Consider the following 21,780-nt stretch of genomic DNA (forward strand, 5'->3'; position numbering starts at 1 on the left):
AAGGAGCTCCGAGCGTAATGTGAAGTGCTGGCATGTCCTTTCCAGTTTCCAAGCAGAGCTTTTCTGTTTTACAGCTGCTTTCCTGCTATGTGTATTGATCTGTTTTGAATTCAGCTTTCAAGATCTGATGAGGATTTAAGACTAGATCAAAGCTGATCAAAACTTACCAACATTTGAGCTTTAGTAAGAACTCTGACATTTGGTGTAGGGGCTATTCATGTCTAATAATCAGGTGCCTTTTGAAACCACAATTGATTGGATTTGCTTTTGGTGGTATCTACTGCCATATTACTTTTTGTGTGTGAATTATGCACAGTCTGGAAAACACAACATATTTCCAAGTGTCCTTTTCTAGAAAACATATCCACAGTGGCTACAAGAGCAAGTCAGATGCTAGGAATATTGCAGCGGGTAACTCACCTCCTGACTACCCATATTCAGGAGTGTGATGGAATACTCTCCACTTGTCTGGATGGGTGCAACTCCAGCAGCACCCAAGAAGCTCGACACCATCCAGGACAAAGCAACCCACTTGAATGGCACCACATCTACAAACATTCACTCCCTCCAATGCTGATGCTCCATAGCAGCAGTGTGTACAATCTACAAGATGCACTGCAGCAATTCTCCAAAGATCCTTAGCACCTTCCAAACCCACGACCACTTCCATCTAAAAAGACAAGGGTAACAGTTACACGGAACACCACTTACAAGTTCCCCTCCAAGCCACTCACTGTCCTGACTTGGAAATGTATCACCGTCCCTTCACAGTCGCTGGGACAAAGTCCTGGAAGTCCTCCCTGACGGCATTGTGGGTCAGTCCACAGCACATGAACTTCAGCGATTCAAGAAGGCAGCTCACCATCAGCTTCTCTATGGCAACTAGGGATGGACAATAAATGTGGGCCAGCCAGTGACACCCATGTCCTACAAATTAATTTTTTAAAAGTATAGTTTTAGAATGAGAGCAAGTTAACTAATAATTCAATTTCAACTTGCTTAGCAAGATTAGAGGCTGGCAGAGTGCTCAAATTGATTTTGGGAATAATCCCGGAAGAATTATATGACATTGACATTGTCATAACAAACTAACAATGTAAAAGAACTGGTGTCACAATTGATAAAGCCATAGGGACCAGAAAATGTTTTTCTATGGATAGCCCCCCCCCCCCCCCCCCCCCCTCAAATAAAACTCCTGCCAGAACCTGAGATGGTCATATTTGCTGTTTACAACTGAGTACTTTAGCTCACGTGTACAAGCCGGTGAAGTGGCTTGCTGATCTGAATAGGCCTACATCCAAGATGAGAAAAGATGCAGTTGTGCTAACTGTTACAGAAACCACTAGCATTGTATGCAATACCATATATGATGCACCCAGGGTCTGTAGCTGTTTTTGCAGAATTGCTTCGAGGTTCTACAAAATAAAATGTGCCACAGAAAGCCAATTCTGGGTTAATTTTTTTTAGTGAGCTCAAGTTTATCACGGTGATTTGATTTTTTAAAATCTATTTTAAAATTGGAAAAATAGAATTAAAAAAGTATTTTCACGACCAGAGAAGAGAGAATTGTTCAATGCTCTTGTGGTGTGAAAATAACTTTTTTCTGAATTGGTGAAACAAGATATGAGAGTCAATGTGTTATAAGTCCTTTAGTTAGTTTCTGGTGTCATTTAATTTCTGCAGATGTTCAGATAACATGCTAATGTTATTTCCACCCCCTCCTGTATTTCCAGGAGAAGATGGATCTGGTAAAACCACTTTAATAGCAAAATTACAAGGTGTCGAGGACTACAAGAAAGGGAGAGGAATGGAGTTTTTGTACCTTGATGTTCATGATGAAGACATTGATGGTGAGTGCCATGCCATGGTTGGAAAAGTTTCTTTTCTTAGTAGTTTTGCAGCAAGTATTGTGTGTCTGTGCATCTGTGTGCATGTGTGGGGTCAACCATGGCATTGTCATTGCCCAGCTCAGTGGAATTGCCAGTCCTGGTGCTGCCTTAACTATTCAGTATGAGCCAAAGCATTTTGGGTGGCTTCTCTGTTCAGCCCAGAGTGTTATCTGTAATCCCTAGGAAATCCATCCTCATCTCTGTCTTGTTCCTCATCAATTTGCTGTACCCTGGTGACATGACCATTCGCCCACTTCCTATCCTGCAAGTTTCAGGACATGATAATGCAGCATGACTGTTACCTAAAGTTCCCTGGCTGCCACTTCTTGACATCATCATCACTATTATTGCAGCATGCCTACTAGGAGTTGGAAAGAAATTTCGGGCTATAGCTTACAACATGATGTAGATTTACCTTTAAGGGGCATACCTTACACTTTTGCCCATCACTACCACAGCAGGATGTGATGTATTAGTTCAAAACTTGCATTCAGTCTACAAGCAGTAGCAATTGACGTCAGTTGGCAATCGACAGCCTCCCAGTAAATTCTAACTATATATCATCTTATCTTCAAATAAACAAAACCACAAGTTTTTTTCCAATCCTTGTTATATGATTGACATGCTTATGTAAAGAGAAGAATGTAACACAGCTAACCATTGCTTTCACTCTGTCATTTGTACGACATACTGTCATTAGGGTGTTTCCCAAACAAGCATCCAACATTATACTTAGTCAGATATTTATGTATCTTTATGACATCCAGTCTGCTGTCTCAGATTCTCCTCCTCGTGCACTGACCATTTGCCAAAGCTGAATAATTTACTTATTTATAAGCACATATTGGCACAGGTGGGTGGATACAGAGCATAGCTTGTAGCTTGACATGTTGAGCATGTTCTTTGGTCTTCCTATTTTAGGCATGTCAGATGGATGTAAGCATGGCAAATGGCTATATTTAAAAGTTAAATGCATTTTGTGCAATCAGCTCAAAGACTTATGAAAATCTCTGAGTACAAAGAGAAACATGGTCTGAAAGTTGTTGTTAATTTGCAGAATTAATTTACTTTTAGTAATCTAATGTTTTCTATGAATTCTCAGCAGGCCTGAATATTATATGACTTTGTTCCAAGAACTTTAGATGAAGATGCAGACCAGTGGTGTACATTAATTCGCTGTTTCATTTTCCTTATGTGGGATCTTGTATTAACAGATCATACTAGGTGCAATGTTTGGATCTTGGATGGTGACACTTACCATAAAGGCCTCCTGAAATTTGCAGTTACATCTGATAATATTAAAGACACTTTACTTATGCTGGTGGTGGACATGTCCCGGCCTTGGATGGTAATGGATTCATTACAGAAGTGGGCCAATGTTGTTCGAGAACACATTGACAAACTAAAAATACCACCAGAAGAAATGAAAGAAATGGAACAGAGCTGTAAGTACTATGATGAATGGACGTAGATAATGTTATGACGTGATAAATTGCTTACTGCTTCAATAGATGCTCAGAAGGTTTCGGTATTAGATTTGATATACAATGTTCATTTAAAGCTGCTATTCCCTTCAGTAACATAAAAGCATGTACAATATATGCAAAATTGTATTCTCCTCTTCTCCACACCATGCCCTGATGGAAATGAAGGGGAGGTTGTGACTTTATCCCTTAAGTCGATCAAATGATAGCCTAGCAGTTGCTGACATGATGAATTTTACCTGTTGTCCTCAGTGTTGATGCAAAATGTCCACACAGAAGAATTGGTATTTGTGATCAAACAGCATTAAGTTCAGCAAGAAAATGTCATTTTATACCATAATGGCAATATTTTGTGTTTTACTTTGGGCAAGGAGTGCTCATCTTGAACTCCTAGAATTGAAGTCTGACCTGTTTATAATACCTACTGTATAAATACTTGACATTGCCTCAGTATCTCAATACCTTCAATTTCTGTTTCCATATTTTCAATAGGAGGATGAAAGTATTAGATTGTTAAAGTATTAGATTGTTAATTTAGCTCTTTTATATTCTATAAAGTATACAAAAACTAGATACCTACTTTTGAATCCATGTTTTTCCTGAACAGAAATTTAATGTGCATATTGAGTATGATAACTTGCAGAGTACTAAACAGTTCTTGCTTTGATTCAGATGATTATCAGATAATCATGTGGCAAATACCCTTCAAGCCAACAGCATTAAGTATACTTCCTGAAGGTGACGTGGTATTTTCTTCCCCATTTTCTAACAGCCTTTGAAACCTGGCAGCTTTTGAGGAAAAAACATTGTGTTGTAACAGTGGCTGTTGGGATAAGTGTCCTTGTGAAAATGTAAGGGATAGAAAAGAAGGGGAACGTTGCATTTTTTTAAGAATGGAATCCGGTAGCTTAGTATTTTCCAATTCATGATGCTTCGTCACTTATTTGGATTGGAATGTTTCTTAAGTATATGACTTAGAACTTTGAGCTGATTTGGAAAGTAGCCTCCTTACTGCTGATAAGTGCTATGATTGTGTCAAAGTCTTGACTTCCAAGTTTTGACTTTAACACAAACACACATTAACGCACAGATTAACTGACACGTTTAACCGACAGATTTTCTTTACTTACTTGCAAGCAAGGGGAGAGTCTTGACACAATGGGTCAGAGACCCCACTCCACCAGACAAAAAGTCATCCTGGTTTATACAATTCTGCAGCTCAGTCATTGGACACAATCCAACTAAAAGTGTTACAAGTGACGTACTTTAAGTATTGATCAATAGAAAAAATACTGGGCCACCCTGATCTATGAGATCACAATACCTCATGGGATACTCCAATATATCATCCTTAAGCCTGTCCTCTACTCTCTTATTCAGACCTCGTCTTTATTTTGAAATCAGCCTCACAAAGCATTTTCACTAAGCCTCACGTGGGCATCCTTTAATTGATAAAGGGGGCCTACAAAAGTTATTAGTACTTTATGGCCTTGTCAGTGAAGTTAACTGAATTTCTAAGGGATTTGGTCAACTCGACACATCTTCGGGATATTCCCTGATTTATAGCCCTGATAAGTTTGTTTATTGCTAACACAATGAAACACACGTATATATTGTTTATCCATTCAATGAGTGAGCTTTTTATCACTGCCTACGTTTTGAGGAGTGTCATCATGTTACCATTAATCCTTGTCAGTTTCCACTGAGTCCCTTACCATAACTCATTTGTTAGCTGAGACATTAATGTTTTTCTGACTGTTTCGATTATAAACTGAAGGCAGCTTCATTAAAACTCCACTCTTGTATCAATTGTTTCTGATAAGTGTCTGATAAGGCAATTAAGTGTCCTTTACGGCCTTGTGATTCCAACAGTTGGGTGTTCTAAAGGACAGTAACATATATTTAATATCAAAGGGCATTCTAACTGTGCATCTAAGTTTCTTTGTTTAACTTCTAAAAATGTATAAAGAAATATGTATGGACTAATTAAAGATATTGCATGTATCCTTAAAACTACAAAGTATTTAAAACACCTAATTACAATTACTAACAAACTTGCTCCCCATTGATAAAAGTGAATTCTACATCTAAACAAAAACTCTAGCAGAGTCTGGCAATTTAATGGTAGACCTTTTCTATCTTTCTACAATTGTCTGCATATTACAGGGAAACCTCAAACTCCACTGAGTAGGCTCAAAAGATGCTGCCACTGATTTACGTTTTTGTTTGCACAACAGGATATGATTCCAAACTGCCAATATGCTGCACAATTTGACTTGTTTATTCACTGACCTTGGTTCTTGGAATATAAAATGAAGGGCATCAAGAACACCAAAAAATACATGCTTGTATATAGTGCCTTTCAAGAGTTCACAATATCCCAAAGTGCTCTACATCCAATGAAGTCATTTTGGAATGTAGTCACTATTGTAGTGTAGGAAACACTGCAGCCAATATGCACACAGTATGTTCCCAAAAACAGTAATGTAACAGTGAGAAGATATACATGTTCTTGTAATGTTGATTATGGGAGAAATATTGGCAAGATTACTTTGTCCTAATTTAATTTGAGTTTGTCTATTTGGTTTGACCTTAAAAGAGGACAAGAATAATTACCCTGGTCTTCCTTGAAATAGTGCTGTTGGATCTTTTGCATCTATCTGAGGGAGTAGACAGGGACCCTATTTACACCTCATTCAAAAGACAGTGCATCAACCTAGATTTTTATGCTCAAAAATCTGGAGTTAAACAGCGGCAGAACGTTTCTTGAACATCAGATTCATTTTGATGCATCTTTAGTACTTCAAAATGATCCTTTAAAGTTTTAATTTGCACTATGTATCTGATTGAATTATTCAAAAATAAGTTTTTCTAGATTTGAGCCTATTCTTGCAAAACTCTACTGAAAACATAATGTAATCATGGTACAATTTTCAGTGAAGGCCACTGAATTGCCAGTGTACCTCAGTGCTCAAAAACAATAAAGGCCTGAGAGATATTGGGCTGCATAATTGAGGTGCTGCAGGCACTACTAATGGCAAATACTGTGAATGCTGGAAATCTGAAATAAAGACAGAAAATGCCAGATAAGCTCAGGCCTGGCAATATCTATGGAGAAAGTAAAACAGTTAATATTTCGTGTCCATATGACTCTTCTACAAAACTGCGTGTACAGTTTCTGCAATTCACTAGCATTTTTAAATGTGTTTTCAAGAGATCCTGCCAACATTATTTGCGAAGCCACAGCACATTTTTTTAAGATGATGTCTGTGGGAGGATTACATTAATTAATTTTCTTGATATTGTGTTTGCAGTTGGAACACTGCAGACTTTAGGATTGAAGCAGATACTAAAATATATGAGCTACCATTCAGCAAAAACACTGCCCATCTCAACCACTTTTTCAATTTTCCTTTTTAACCTCTACTCCTTGCAGTAAAGTAATTTGGCCTTATGCATAGTACCACATACTGTCAAGAAAAGTTACTATAGACAACAATACCTGTCCATTAAGTCTCAACTGTGTTGAAGTTAACCTGCAGTAGGGAGGACGAACTGGATACAATTGGCCATGATGTAATCTTAATTATTATTCAGTCACACTCATGTTTTGGAAAGCTATGATGAGTAACAAATGTCAAACAGCAAGACAATATTGCTGACTTAGTGGATGTATTCTGTGTGGTATTTGTGCATGGTGCCAAATAATGTTTACTTGAAGATTTGCATTTCAACTTTTCTTGCCAGGTTAACCGCGTGATTTAGTAATGCAGTTTGACAAGACAAGGAACTCACTAACTTTTTTATTCTGTCACAAGGTGTGACTGACTAGGCCCATATTTATTGTTCATCCATAATTGCCCTTGAAAGGATGGTGGTAAACCACCGCTATAAACTGGTGCTGTCCATGGCACCGTGAGGAAGATAGTTTCAGGTTTTTGACCCAGCAACAGGGAAGGAATTATGATATAGCTCCATGCCAGGATGGTGTGTCGGTTTAACAGAACTTGCAGTGAGGAGGTGTTCCAATGCAGTCCAAAGATGTGCGGGTTAGGTTGATTGATCATGCTAAAATTGCTGCTTAGTGTCCTGAGATGCATAGGTTAGAGGGATTTGTGGGTAAATATGTAGGGATGTAGGGGTAGGGCCTGGGTGGGATTGTGGCCGGTGTGCACTCAGTGGGCCAAATGGCTTCTTTCTGCATTATAGGATTTCTGTGGTTCTATCTGCTGCCCTTGTCCTTCTGGGTGGTAAAGGTTTGGAAAATTCTGTTGAAGAAAACTTGGTGTTACAGTGCATCTTGTAGTAAGTGCTGCCCACTGTCACCATTCTGCATCAGTGGTGGAGGAAGTAAATATTTAAGGTGGTAGTGTGGTGCCAATCAAATGGGCTGCTTTGTCTTGGATGTTGTTGAGCAGGAAGCTGAAAAACAACTAATAACAAACGGGGTCGGTGGGCAAGAATTTACTGTCCTCGATGTTGTATCCGAAAGGCTGTAACATACCTGATTGGAAGATGTAATGGGTTTTTTTTTCAGTTTATGTTGGGCATCACTGAAGCATTGCCGAATACTTCGAATGGACTGAATTGAAACAGCAAACATTTGGAAGGGTGGGGTCAAGTTTATGGACAGAGCAAAGATGTTCTGCAAAAGTGGTCGCCCAGTCTGTGTTTAGTGTCCCCAGTGTATAGGAGATCACTTGGGAGCAACGAATACAGTAAACCAAATTAAAGGAAGTGTAAATGAAATGCTGCTTCACCTGAAAGGAGCGTTTGGGCCATTGAACAGTGAAGAGGGAGGATTTTGAGGGGCAGGAGTTGCACCACCTGCAATTGCATGGGAAAGGATGAAGGGTTCAGGTTTAGATCGAACTGGGACAGGACTTAATGGTGGGGCATTGGGAAGAGTTACAGAACAAAGAGATCATGGGTATAGGTTCATAGCTCCCTGAAACAAGCCACAGGTGGACAGGGTGGTGAAGAATGCATTCGACATGCTTGGTTTCATTGGTTGGAGCGTTGAATACAGGAGTTGGACTTCTTGTTGAAGTTTACAAGACATTGGTAAGCCACACTTGAAATTGTGTACAGGTCTGGTCATCATATTATAGAAAGAATGTTATTAAGCTAGAAACAATGCGGAAAATGTTTAATAGGATGCTAATAGGACTTGATCATTTGAGTTTTAAGGTGAGGCTGGGTAGACTGGGACTTTTTTCCCTGGAGTATAGGAGGCTGAGGGGTGATCTTATAGAGGTCTATAAAATAGTGAGGGGCACAGATCAGCTAGATAGTCAATATCTTTTCCCAAAGGTAGAGGAGTCTAAAACTAGAGGGCATAGGTTGAAACTAAGAGGGGATAGATACAAGAGAGTCCAGAGGGGCAATTTTTTCACAAATAGGATGGTGTCTGAAACAAGCTGCCAGAGGTGGTGGTAGAGGCGGGTACAATTTTGTCTTTTAGAAAGCATTTACAGTTACATGGGTAAGATGGATGTGGAGGGATATGGGCCAAAGGCAGGAAATTAGGACTAGCTTAGTGGCTTAATAAAAAGGACTGCATGGACAAGTTGGGCCAAGGGCCTGTTTTCATGCTGTAAACTTCTATGACTCAATAGAGTTACCCAGAGTGTGCCATAGGGAGTCATCGCTGCGGTATGCTGATGGAGGGTGTGAGGGGAAGATGTGCTTAGTGGTGGCATTATGCTGGAGTTTGTGAAAGTGGCAGAGGATGATCCTTTGAATGCATAGGCTGATGGGATGAAAAGCGATAACAAGAAGGACCTGGTCATGGTCTGGGAGGGAGGCGAAGAGGTGGCCTTTGCCTTTTAGATGAACAGGCTTTGGAGAGCCTGGAGGTGAGAGAGTCTGCAGAATCCCGAGCCTCTGATCTGCTCTTGTAGCCACAGTTTTTATGTAGCTAGTCATGTCTAGCACGTGTTGTGCAAATGTTACTTGCTACTTATCAACCCAAGCCTGAATATTGTCTAGATCTTGCTGCATATGCACAAAGACTGCTTTCTATCTGAGGAGTCCCTAACGTGCTGAATGTTGTGTAGTCATCAGCAAACATCCCCACTTTTGACCTTGTAGTAGAGGGAAGTTCATTAAAGCAGCTGATGGTGGTTTGGCTTTGAGCACTGCTGAGAAACTCCTGCAGCAATTCCCTGGAAGTGAGCCAAAGGCAGTTACACTCACCTGGAGCTCACCTCTTTTTTTTCTATGTTTGGATCAAGTCTGCAATGAGGTCAGGTATTGTGACCCTGGGTGAAACCAAACTAAGCATCAGTGAGCGGTTTATTGCTGAATAAGTGCCACTTGATAGCATTGTTCACGCCCCTTTTATTACTGTGCTGATCGAGAGTAAACTGATGTGGTGGTAATTGGCCAAGTTGGATTTGTCATGCTTTTTGTGAACAGAACGTACCCAGGCAATTTTCCACATTGCCAGGTAGATGCTAGTGTTGTCATAATGGAACAGCTTGGCTAGGGACATGTCTAGTTCTGAATCACAAGTCTTTAGTACCATTGTCAGGGCCTATAGTCTTTGAATATCCAGTGCATTCAGCCGTTTCTTAATTTCAAGTGGAGTGAATCAAATTGGCTGAAGACTAGCATCTATGATGCTGGGGAACTCCAGAGGAGGCCTGGATGGATCATCAGTTAAGTTAGGATTCTTTGCTTTTTCTCAAGTAACTATTCACTGAATGCAATTTATGAAATACTATATTTAATCATTGTGGAAGAAATGCCCAAATTTGTATTCTAAATACAGCTGCTACTTAAGATTTTGCTATGATCAGCGTCAAAAATTTCTCAATTACACAGTGAGAAACTGCATGAACTATATTGCATATCATTGCAAATGTATTCATGCAGCCCCTGATGAATGCAATTTTATTCCCCTTTTTCTACATAGTGGTGAAAGAATTTCAAGAATATGAAGAGCCGGATCAGGAAACACCGGTTTCACCACAGCGAAGAAACCCTGTGACACAAGAAACAGATGAAGAAAGTGTGGTCTTACCTCTCAGTTCAAATACACTTACGCATAATCTTGGGATTCCAGTCCTAATAGTTTGCACGAAGGTTTGTGTATGAAAATCTTCAAACTTGATGTCTCAAATAGTTTTGTTTGACTAATTTTGTTAGTGTCCCTTCTTTTAAACTTTCAATGACTAGGAAAAGTATTTGCACATTGAGTGGCTCTTGGTCATTGAAGTGTATGTTCAGATACTTAGCTGCAAAAGTTTGGAACTCACTTCAGAATTTATTCTAACATGTAAGCTTTCCCCATGCATTTGGCAATATCTCAATTTAAATTCTTCTGGGCAATTTTTTTATTTAGCAAATGATTGCCCTACATAATAAACGTAGAGTTTAGACGACGCCTGTTCTACTTTTTATAGTGCTGTGGAGCCCAAAAACTCAAGTTCAATATTCCATTAAATTCCACATAACCAAATGTTTACTGTTAATAAAATGTCTATGTATGATAATGATGAGTCCAAATGACTGTCCTTGAGGTGCTCTGTTGTTGACAGTCAATGCAGTTGGAAACCAGCATCCTGTATCACTGTGTGGGTTGCCCTCTGAAAGTTCACAGCACAGAAAGGAGTTTTTACCATTCTTTTCCATAACAGGGCATGGTAGCACAGCAGTTAGCACTGCTGCCTCACAGTGCCAGCAATTCAATTCTGGCCTCAGGTCACTGTCTGTATGGAGCTTGCATGTTCTCCCCATGTCTGTGTGGGTTTCCTCTGGGTGCTCCAGTTTCCTCCCACATTCCAAAGATGTGCAGGTTGCATTGATACATGCAACTTCTTTGCATGGCCATAGTGTCAGGGGGACTAGCAAATACATGAAGTTACGTGGCTGTGGCCTGGGTGGGATTGTTGTTGCAGGCTTGATGGGCTGATTAGCCTCCTTCTGCACTGTAGAGATTCTATGATTCTAATTCTATTGAGTGGTAGACATCTATGATGCTTCTGTTAATCTGATGAGGTTTTAACCAGGAAAGTTCTGTGTTTTCATTTTTAACTTTAAACGAACAGCTAGATGAGTGGGTGACTCGCATGTTTTCTTGGTTTATTCCTTTCTAAATAACTGTCAATAAAAATCGGAGAGCTAGTACAATGATTTTGTATGTGTTATCTACAGTGTGATGCAATTAGCCTACTGGAAAAGGAACATGACTACAGAGATGAACACTTTGACTTCATTCAATCACACATCCGTAGGTTCTGCCTACAGTGTATCCTTTGTACTCTTATCTTGATACTGTAAGTGCTACAGACATGTTCATCCACTCCTCCCCATGGCAAATATGTCAATGTTGCAAGTGAAAATTTCTGACATTGATGCTCGTTTCATTCAGAAGTATTGTATACCTTGAAAAATTTTGGAAAATTACTTTCCAGTCAAAGATAATTTAACTGTTTAAGAAAATTATTTTCTGGAGCAAAGGTTGCACAAATTATATGAAAGGAAAGTACGCAATAAAAAATATCAAACACCAACTACGTTTAATCATTCTCCATAAAAAATACTAAACAAACTCTAGTGCTTAACATTTTTAAGCTATTTGTCATTTATAAAAATGTATCTAATTCTATTTTAGCAGTTACAAATGAGGGAAGGGAAGTAAGATTAATGCTGCTGTTGTGCCATCTGCTTATGATGTTGATGCCCCCACTTTAGATGGCAAATTCTGTGATTTTATCTTGGTGATGATGAAGGAATGCCCATGGTGCAATGCGACATGACTTGGAATTCATGAAATTCTGAGATTTTGCACTTTGTGTAATTCGTTATCAAGGGAAAGGCTGTTGAAGTAAACTTGCTGAGTTGCTGCAGTGACTGCTGACCACTTCATAGAATCATGCAGCGCAAAAGAGGCCCTTCAGCCCATTGAGTCCGTACTGGCATATTAGAAACACCTGAACTCCCATCTAATTTCATCTGCCAGCACTTGGCCCATAGCGCTGAATGTTATGTTATGATGTGCCAAAATACTTTTTAAAGGATGTCAGGCAACCGCCTCTACCATGCTCCCAAGGAGCACCTTGGGTAAATAAAGTTTTTCCTTGCATCTCCCCAAACTTCCTGCCCCTCACCTTTAAACCTATATCCCCTTGAGACTGACCCTTCAATTAAGGAAAACAGCTGCTCCTTATCTACTCTGTCTGTCTCTGCTAATCTTGTATACACCAATCAAATCGCCCTTCCGTCTCCTCTGCTCCAGTGAAAACATCCTAAGCCTATGCAACTGCTCTTCATAACTTAAATGTTCTATCCCAGGCAGCATCCTGGTGAATCTCCTCAGTGCCCCCTCCAGTGCAATCACATCTTTCCGATAATGTGGCAACTAGCACTGTACACAGTACTCTAGCTGCGGCCTCAACAAAGTTCTATACAATTCCAACATGACTTTCCTGCTTTTGTAATCTATGCCTCGATTGATAAAGGCAAGTGTTCCATGTGCCTTTCTCACCACCCGACTACCATGCCCTTCCACTTTCAAACATTTGTGGACCAGCACACCAAGGTCCTTAGTTCCACAGAACTTCCTAGTGTCTTACCATTCATTAATACTTTATTGTCAAATTAGTCCTTATGGAATCATGAAGGTTTATAACATGGAAACAGGCCTTTCAGCTCAACTTGTCCATGCTGCCTTTTTGTTTTAAAGCTAATCCCAATTGCCCACGTTTGGCCCATATCCCTCTATACCCAACGTATCCATGTAACTATCTAAATGCTTTTTAAAAAATAAAATTGTACTTGCCTCTACTGCTACCTCTGGCAGCTTGTTCCAGCCACTCATCACCCTCTGTGAGGAAAAAATTGCCCCTCTGGACACTTCTCACCTTAAACCTATAATTTTAGACTCCCCTACCTTTTGGAAAAGATGTTGACTATCTATCTTGTCTAAGCCTCTCATTATTTTATGAACCTCTGTAAGGTCACCCCTCAGCCTCCTGTGCTCCAAAGAGAAAAGTCTCAGTCTATCCAGCCTCTCCTTATAACTCAAACCATCAAGTCCCAGTAGCATCCTAGTAAATCTTTTCTGCACTATTTCTAGTTTAATAATATCATTTCTATAATAGGGTGACCAAAACTGTACACAGTATTCCAAGTGTGGCCTTATCAATGCCTTGTACAACTTTAACAAGACATCCCAACTCCTGTATTCAACGTTCTGACCAATGAAACCAAGCATGCCTAATGCCTCCTTTACCACTCTGTCCACTGTGACTCCACTTTGAAGGAGCTATGAACATGTACCCCTAGATCTTTTTTCTGTAACGTTCCCCAACGTCCTACCATTAACTGAGTAAGTCCATATAAATGACAAATAATAGGGGCCCAATACAGATTCCTGTGGTACGCCACTGGACACTGGTTTCCTGTCATTAAAGCAGCCTTCTATCATTACCTTCTATTCCACTTCATCAAGTTTGAATTCAAATCCCATTTGAATTTGCCACTTTCACAAGTCTTCCATGTGGCACCTTGTCAAAGCCGTTGCTGAATTCCACTTAATTCAGATATCGCCCTCAAAAAATCCAATCAATCAATTCAATCACTTGTTAGTCTAAGTTAAATTATCGCCCAGATTTGTTGACTACAGACATGTGCTGGCTCATTTACGGAGTCCTGAATGGTGGTGAACATTTTTTTGAAGCATCAGCCCATAGCTTATGATGAGGGGATGTAGATAGATGAGGTCAGCCATAGGCTGAGCTCTCCCCTGAGGAGGAACTGCAGTAATATGCTGCGGCTGCAAGAAAGACAATCTTTGTTAGGTATGATTGCAACTACTGGAAGGCTTTCTACATGGTCATGCTCTGATCTTAATTATGTTGTACTAGGAACTGCCATTGTACCTCGTAGATATTCATGTAACTTATCATGATGCTAATCACTTTAAGTCGTAACTGTTCTATGGATATCTTCTGACATCTTCCTTAATGCAGACATTTCAGATGGTGCAGCACTTATTTATACTTCAATAAAGGAAAATAAAAATATTGACTTAATGTATAAATACCTTGTCCATAAATTATATGGATTTCCTTTCCATTCGCCAGTACTAGTTGTGGAAAAGGATGCAGTATTTATGTAAGTTTGAAGTTTTGAGTTCAAATTGTAGCTGAGTACGTTAGAAATGGAAACTTGCTATTACTTCCACATTTTTAAAAAAATATTTCTCTTATGGTAACTTAAATGAGCTATCCTGTTTAATTCTAAATTTAGTCAAACATGACTTGATTGTGATCCCAGTATTTTGTACTGTCTTTATGTGCGTCTCATTCAATATTCTTTGTAAAATGTGCTGTAAAATAAGTAATAATTTTGGCAAAGAATACTATGATTGGTATTTCTGTGTCATGCTGACTGCCAGGAAATCTGTGCAGACTTGCAAATTAAGGAATACAAGAGTGCGGAGGTAACATCTCAATACACACTAGAGAACAAGGGCTTTTCTTAAAATTATACCATGGGTTTTTTACATAAGAACATAAGAAATAGGAGCAGGAGTAGGCCATCTAGCCCTTCGAGCCTGCTCCGCCATTCAATAAGATCATGGCTGATCTGTCGTGGCTCAGTTCCACATTCCCACCCTCTCCCCATAACCCTTAATCCTCTCTCTTATCAAAAACCCATCAACCCGCGTCTTAAAAATATTTAGCGAGGTAGCCTCCACCACTTCAACAGGCAGAGAATTCCAGAGATTCACCACCCTTTGAGTGAAGAAGTTCCTCCTCAACTCCGTTCTAAACCGCCCCCCCTTTTATCTTGAGGCTGTGCCCCCTAGTCCTATTATCCTTTCTGAGCGGGAAGAGTCTCTCCACCTCTATCCTATCCATCCCATTCATCATCATATACGTCTCAATGAGATCTCCCCTCATTCTTCTAAACTCTAACGAGTACAAGCCTAGTTTATTCAGCCTCTCCTCATAGCTCAACCCCCTCAACTCCGGCGTCAGCCTAGTAAACCTCCTCTGCACTCCCTCCAAGGCCAAAATATCCTTGCGTAAGTACAGCGCCCAAAACTGCACACAGTACTCCAGCTGCGGCCTCACCAATGCCCTATACAGCCGCAGCAAGACCTCCGTACTTTCATATTCAATCCCCCTCGCTATGAAGGCCAGCATCCCATTCGCCTTCCTGATCACCTGCTGCACTGCAAGCTGGGTTATTGTGACTCATGCACAAGGACCCCGAGGTCCCTCTGCACCGTCGCCTGCTGCAGTTTTTCGCCACGTAAGTGATAATCCTTCCTACCATTATTCCTACCAAAGTGGACCACCTCGCACTTGCCAACATTAAATTCCATTTGCCATTTCCTGGCCCATTCGCCCAGCCTATCTAGATCCTTCTGTAGACTCTCCACACCCTCTGCACAATTTGCCTTTCCTCCAATCTTGGTGTCATCAGCAAATTTCGACACCCTACACTTGGTTCCCTCCTCCAGATCATCTATATAAATGGTAAATAGCTGAGGCCCCAGCACCGACCCCTGAGGCACTCCACTAGTCACCATCCGCCAATCCGAATAGCACCCATTGACCCCCACTCCCTGCCTCCTATTTGACAACCAATCCTCTATCCACGCTAACACCCTACCCCCAACTCCCTGTCCCCTGACCTTCTGCAATAACCTCCTGTGAGGTACCTTGTCAAACGCCTTCTGAAAATCCAGAAAGACCACATCCACCGGCTCTCCTCTATCCACCGCCCTAGACACATCCTCATAGAACTCCAGTAAATTTGTCAGACACGACTTCCCTTTAACGAAACCGTGCTGCGTCTGCTCTATCGAGCAATTCCTCTCGAGATGCCTTGCTATTTCCTCCTTGATGACGGATTCTAACATTTTACCTACAACAGACGTTAAACTAACCGGCCTATAATTCCCTGCCTTTTGCCTGGCACCCTTCTTAAACAACGGCATAACATTAGCCGCTTTCCAATCTTCCTTATTGTTATATTTTCATCTCTTGTTCATTTAATGTCATCCTCCAGGCCTTGTTTGCCCTAATAAATGAACAGCTCCATTTCAATGTTATGAGAAGACATTGTAAATTTTCGTTGGAGCAAAGAAGAGAATCTGAAATATCTGTATATCTTGATACCAACCAAATGTGATCTTGTTGGTTGGCATTAGGTTTCCTGGCATTACTAGCTTTTATTGCAAATGCTTAATGGTTCTAATTTCTTGGTTTATCATTAGCTTGCATTGTGCCCCCATGTTTTGGGGGACATATTAATTTACTTTGGCAGCACAATAAATGTCAAAGTTGTTGATTTAATTCATTGATGCATTTTTTTTGTAGAAGCACAAATCAAAGAGTAGCTTGCAGTCAATGCTATTTTTAGTCTTGTGCTGTAAACATTTTCTATTAGATGTGTTTTGGGTTCTGGGTGTTTTAATGCTTTGTTTTTTTGAAAACATATGTTCTATAGTCCTGCAGGATGGGACAACGAAAAGAAAATAGGAATTTTGCATGAAAATTTTCAGTCTTTAAAAGCTGATGACAAATTTGAAGATGGCATTATGAAGCCTCCAATAAGAAAGGTAATTTTTTTTCCGCCAGATAATATTTGTATCAAATTATGTTGACAATCTTTGAGATTCTATACCAACAGTGACTGTAATTACAGTAACAATAATCTGGAGGAATAGAAACCTCCTTATAATTAATTCTTAAACTTTGTTAATGCTTCAAAAGTATTGTTGTTCTAGTTAAATTGCAAATCTGACTGGTACTGGTTCACAATTTTCCATTTTCAATTACTTCCCAGATTTTTAATAATTTAAAGCTCTGTTTTCAATTTGCAAAAGATTGCACTAAAGCAGTTCTTATTAACATCTTGTCCCATCCATAAAAATGATGGCTTTTCATTGCAGGCTATTGCTATTGCAATTCGAAATGATCATGCCCATCTTTATATACTAAAGCTGAAGAGAGGGAAAGTATAATTTCAGTAAGATTGAAGTATTTTTCTGATATTAAATTATTGTACTTGCCACTCCCAAGATATTTTATCATGTTTTCCTACCTAAATATCACAGTGCATTTTGTTGTATTGTAGACTGGCAATTTTAGCAATCTGTTTTTCTTGCAGTTTGTACATGAAAAGGAAATTTTATCAGAAGATGATCAAGTCTTTCTTATGAAGCAACAGGTAAAACATCTAATTTTTCTCTCTTTATATATCAATTACAATAGTTTCTTTACCTTTTTTAAATAACCTCATGTGCTCATTGAGATTAATTTCTGTGCTGGAACTGGAACACTTTCAATTTAAGGCATGTTAGTGTCCACATCAGGTCTTGTGTAGCAAGATTGATAATACAGAAAAATTTCCCTCTTACCTCAATAGTGTCTCAGCTATAAACTCTGAAGATCATCCATTGCTACAATAGCATAAGGCTTCAATTTTGTACTTTGCAACTGAGGGACACAGGTCATGCTGGACTTCTCTAGTCAGCAGCGGCTTTCTAAGCTGCATTTCAACTCAAACTTAAGCATTGATACCATCAACCCTTTAATCCGTTTCTTACTGTTTAAGATATCTCTGCCTTGATATTATTGCTGTTGCCTTTGATACTAGATGGTCTTAGAGTAAATAAAGTGGCTGTAAACAGTTTGGATGGTATAATTTTGTTTATAGGATGGTTCAAAGCTCTTTACAGCATCGTAGGTAGGATCTATTGCAAATTTTTTTCAATGGTCTTGGTGAGTTGGTGGTGCTGATAAAAACCAGCATTTATTGTTACCCTTAATTATCCTGAGAAGATGAGCCACTATAATGAATTTCTGCAGTCCGTGTGTGATTTTTTTTTTTCCCCACAGTGTAGTTAGCGAGTTCCAGAATTTTGACTCATCTACAGTGAAGTAATGGCAAGCAATATAGTTTCAAGTCAAAATGGTGTTTGACTTGGAGGGGAACTTGCAAGAAATGGTGCTCCCATATGCCTGTTGCCTTCATTCTGGTAGGTGGCAGAAATTGCATTTCGAAGGTGGTATTAAAGGTTTCTTGGTGAATTGCTGCAGTGTATCTTGTAGTTGGATGGTATATATTGCTGCCGCTGTGGTGGAGTCGGAGGGAGTGAATATTTAAGGTGATGGATAAGGTCCGAATCAACTGGGCTGCTTTGTCCTGGAAAGTGTTGAACTTGGAGCTGTACTCATCCTAGCAACAATTACTGGCCTAGTCAGTGATGCCATTGTCCCATGATGATTTGCTTTTTTTAAAAAAAGACCAGGAAGGATACTTTAAAAGGGTGAGATTAGGTAAAATAGAAGGAGCTTGATTGGAGCCATTGACTGATGGGGCCAAATTATCGTATTAACTTTCAAGATGTTTAATTACAGATTGAATGTAAAATTTTGATTTAAGTTGTTCCTGCTTTGCTGTATAATATTTGATTTTCTGCTTCCATTTGAGAAAATTTCAATGAAAGTGTCGTACAAAAAATATTTCTGACCTTGTTTACGCAACTGGAGAAACAAAATTTGTGAATTCGTGCTGTAATTGTGTGCATGTTGTTTTACTTTGCAGTCTTTCCTAGCAAAACAACCACCTCTGTCAACAGGAAGACCATTGGTAAGTGTATGTCTTGCCATTAGAAGCATTATTGTTTATCATCTAAGACCAACGTAATCAGTGTATTTCCTCTTCCCACCCTAATCCTCCAGTTATCACTAGATTACAGTTTACTTGCATGCTGCATAAGAAAATAATTAAGATTTTGCTCCGTCCCCAATCAGAAGTTAGTTGAATGCTTTTTCTCTAAAGATGGGTCTCTGAGCTGTGAAGATCAAAACATCGCTTTCAAGTGGCAAATGCTGTTCAAAATTGTAAACCAAATCAGGCCTATTCTACTTTTGATTACTGAATTTGGTTGTAAAAGTCAAGGAAAATATGTATTGTAATTGTCTGACAGCTTCATGTAATGGTTGGTACTGCTGAAAATAGGGAATAAAATATATAACATGCAGATAGTCATTTGTGATGTCACCTAGTTAATATGTCAGGTTTGACATGAAGCAAGGTCGTCCAGTTGTTAAAAGTTAGCATGATTAGGGATCTGCTTATGTTTAAAAAGTTTATTTATTAGTGTCACAAGTAAGCTTGCATTAACACTGCGATGAAGTTACTGAGAAAATCCCCTTGTTGCCACACTCTGGTACCTGTTTAGATACACTGAGGGTGAATTTTTAGCACGGCCAATGCACCTAGCCAGTACGTCTTTCGGACTATGGGAGAAAAGCAAAGCACCTGAAGGAAATCTGCACAGTAAGAAGTCTCACAACACCAGGTTACAGTTAACCTGGTCTTGTATAACTTCTTACTATGTTTACCCCAGTCCAACGCCAGCATCTCCACATCATGAAATCTGCACATACATGAGGAGAACATGCAGACTCCACATAGACGGTGATCCAAGCTGGGATTCAAACTCAGGTCCCTGGTGCTCTGAGGCAGCAGTGCTAACCACTGTGCTGCCCTGTAGTTCTGTGAATTACTCCAATTGGTGATTGAACTGATTTGGTTTGATCCCTATTCTGTATGGATGTCAGCCAAGTCAATAATAAGGGTGTTGTAACTGATCATATTATGGCTGGATTAGAGAGAGGAAAGTTGCATAATATTGCCAGTCCATGATGCTGAATATGTATGTGTATAAATTCAACTGGATTCAACTCTAATGTCCCCCTTTGCTTAAGAAATATATCACATTAACATGCCAAAGCAAACAACAACTAGGTTGAGGCACCAGAAGGCAGCTAGCTAGTGCTTCTGCAATTTGACATTGTCAAGCATTTAGGATCTTCAAAAGAAAGGAGAAACTTTTAAAAGACTGCATGTCCAGAGATAGTGTTACATTGGAAAGGAAAGCTACGGATTTTTCACTTCTGCATTGGTTGTAGATCCTAATCACTCACTTTTTCTTCAGGATTCCTCAACAAGAGTTGCTGGAAGTTCTCCAAGGACACCAAGTCGATCTGGAAGTGCCAGTGTTGTTAACGTAACTCCCATTCCAGCAGGAAACAAAAAGATTGATCCCAATATAAAAGGTACTTGAGTGATTTTAAACCCTTTTAATACTTCCCATCCTGTGCATCATTTAGAATGTATAAGAACATAAGAAATAGGAGCAGGAGTAGGCCTTCGAGCCTGCCCCGCCATTCAATAAGATCATGGCTGATCTGTCGTGGCTCAGTTCCACATTCCCGCCCTCTCCCCATAACCCTTAATCCCCTCTTATCAAAAACCCATCAACCCGCATGTCAAAAATATTTAGTGAGGTAGCCTCCACCACTTCAACGGGCAGAGAATTCCAGAGATTCACCACCCTTTGAGTGAAGAAGTTCCTCCTCAACTCCGTTCTAAACTGCCCCCCCCCCCCCCCCCAACTTTATCTTGAGGCTGTGCCCCCTAGTCCTACTATCCTTTCTGAGCGGGAAGAGTCTCTCCACCTCTATCCTATCCATCCCATTCATCATCTTGTATGTCTCAATGAGATCTCCCCTCATTCTTCTAAACTCTAACGAGTACAAGCCTAATTTATTCAGCCTCTCCTCGTAGCTCAACCCTCTCAACTCCGGCGTCAGCCTAGTAAACCTCCTCTGCACTCCCTCCAAGGCCAAAATATCCTTGCGTAAGTACGGCGCCCAAAACTGCACACAGTACTCCAGCTGCGGCCTCACCAATGCCCTATACAGCCGCAGCAAGACCTCCCTACTTTTATATTCAATCCCCCTCACTATGAAGGCCAGCATCCCATTAGCCTTCCTGACCACCTGCTGCACCTACAAGCTGGGTTTTTGCGACTCATGCACAAGGACCCCGAGGTCCCTCTGCACCGTCGCCTGCTGCAGTTTTTCGCCACGTAAGTAATAATCCTTCCTACCAGTATTCCTACCAAAGTGGACCACCTCGCACTTGCCAACATTAAATTCCATTTGCCATTTCCTGGCCCATTCGCCCAGCCTATCTAGATCCTTCTGTAGACTCTCCACACCCTCCGCACAATTTGCCGTTCCACCAATCTTGGTGTCATCAGCAAATTTCGACACCCTACACTCGGTTCCCTCCTCCAGATCATCTATATAAATGGTAAATAGCTGAGGCCCCAGCACCGACCCCTGGGGCACTCCACTAGTCACCATCCGCCAATCCGAATAGCACCCATTGACCCCCACTCTCTGCCTCCTATTTGACAGCCAATCCTCTATCCACGCTAACACCCTACCCCCAACTCCATGTCCCCTGACCTTCTGCAATAACCTCTTGTGAGGTACCTTGTCAAACGCCTTCTGAAAATCAAGATGTACCTACTTGTTTTTAAATATCTTGCCTGCAAATCCATTCAGTCCTCAAGGGAA

At 40.2% G+C, this 21,780-nt stretch overlaps 1 protein-coding gene across 2 annotated transcripts in view; it reads left to right on the top strand.

Moving 5' to 3' along the window:
- The window catches only part of LOC145356959 (cytoplasmic dynein 1 light intermediate chain 1-like), a 53,844-nt gene that overhangs the window by 20,392 nt on the left and 11,672 nt on the right, over window positions 1-21,780 (top strand). For both annotated transcript variants that reach the window (XM_080209980.1, XM_080209988.1), the window contains exons 3-11: window positions 1,734-1,850; window positions 3,104-3,334; window positions 10,293-10,462; window positions 11,534-11,627; window positions 14,362-14,497; window positions 16,847-16,958; window positions 17,510-17,569; window positions 18,950-18,994; window positions 20,349-20,469. In XM_080209980.1, the coding sequence (XP_080066106.1) occupies window positions 1,734-1,850; window positions 3,104-3,334; window positions 10,293-10,462; window positions 11,534-11,627; window positions 14,362-14,497; window positions 16,847-16,958; window positions 17,510-17,569; window positions 18,950-18,994; window positions 20,349-20,469 (1,086 nt within the window). The remainder of the gene's footprint in view (window positions 1-1,733; window positions 1,851-3,103; window positions 3,335-10,292; window positions 10,463-11,533; window positions 11,628-14,361; window positions 14,498-16,846; window positions 16,959-17,509; window positions 17,570-18,949; window positions 18,995-20,348; window positions 20,470-21,780) is intronic.

This window comes from Carcharhinus amblyrhynchos, chromosome 2, assembly GCF_965287045.1.
Source record: "Carcharhinus amblyrhynchos chromosome 2, sCarAmb.v2.hapA, whole genome shotgun sequence".
Classification (NCBI taxonomy): Eukaryota; Metazoa; Chordata; class Chondrichthyes; order Carcharhiniformes; family Carcharhinidae; genus Carcharhinus; species Carcharhinus amblyrhynchos.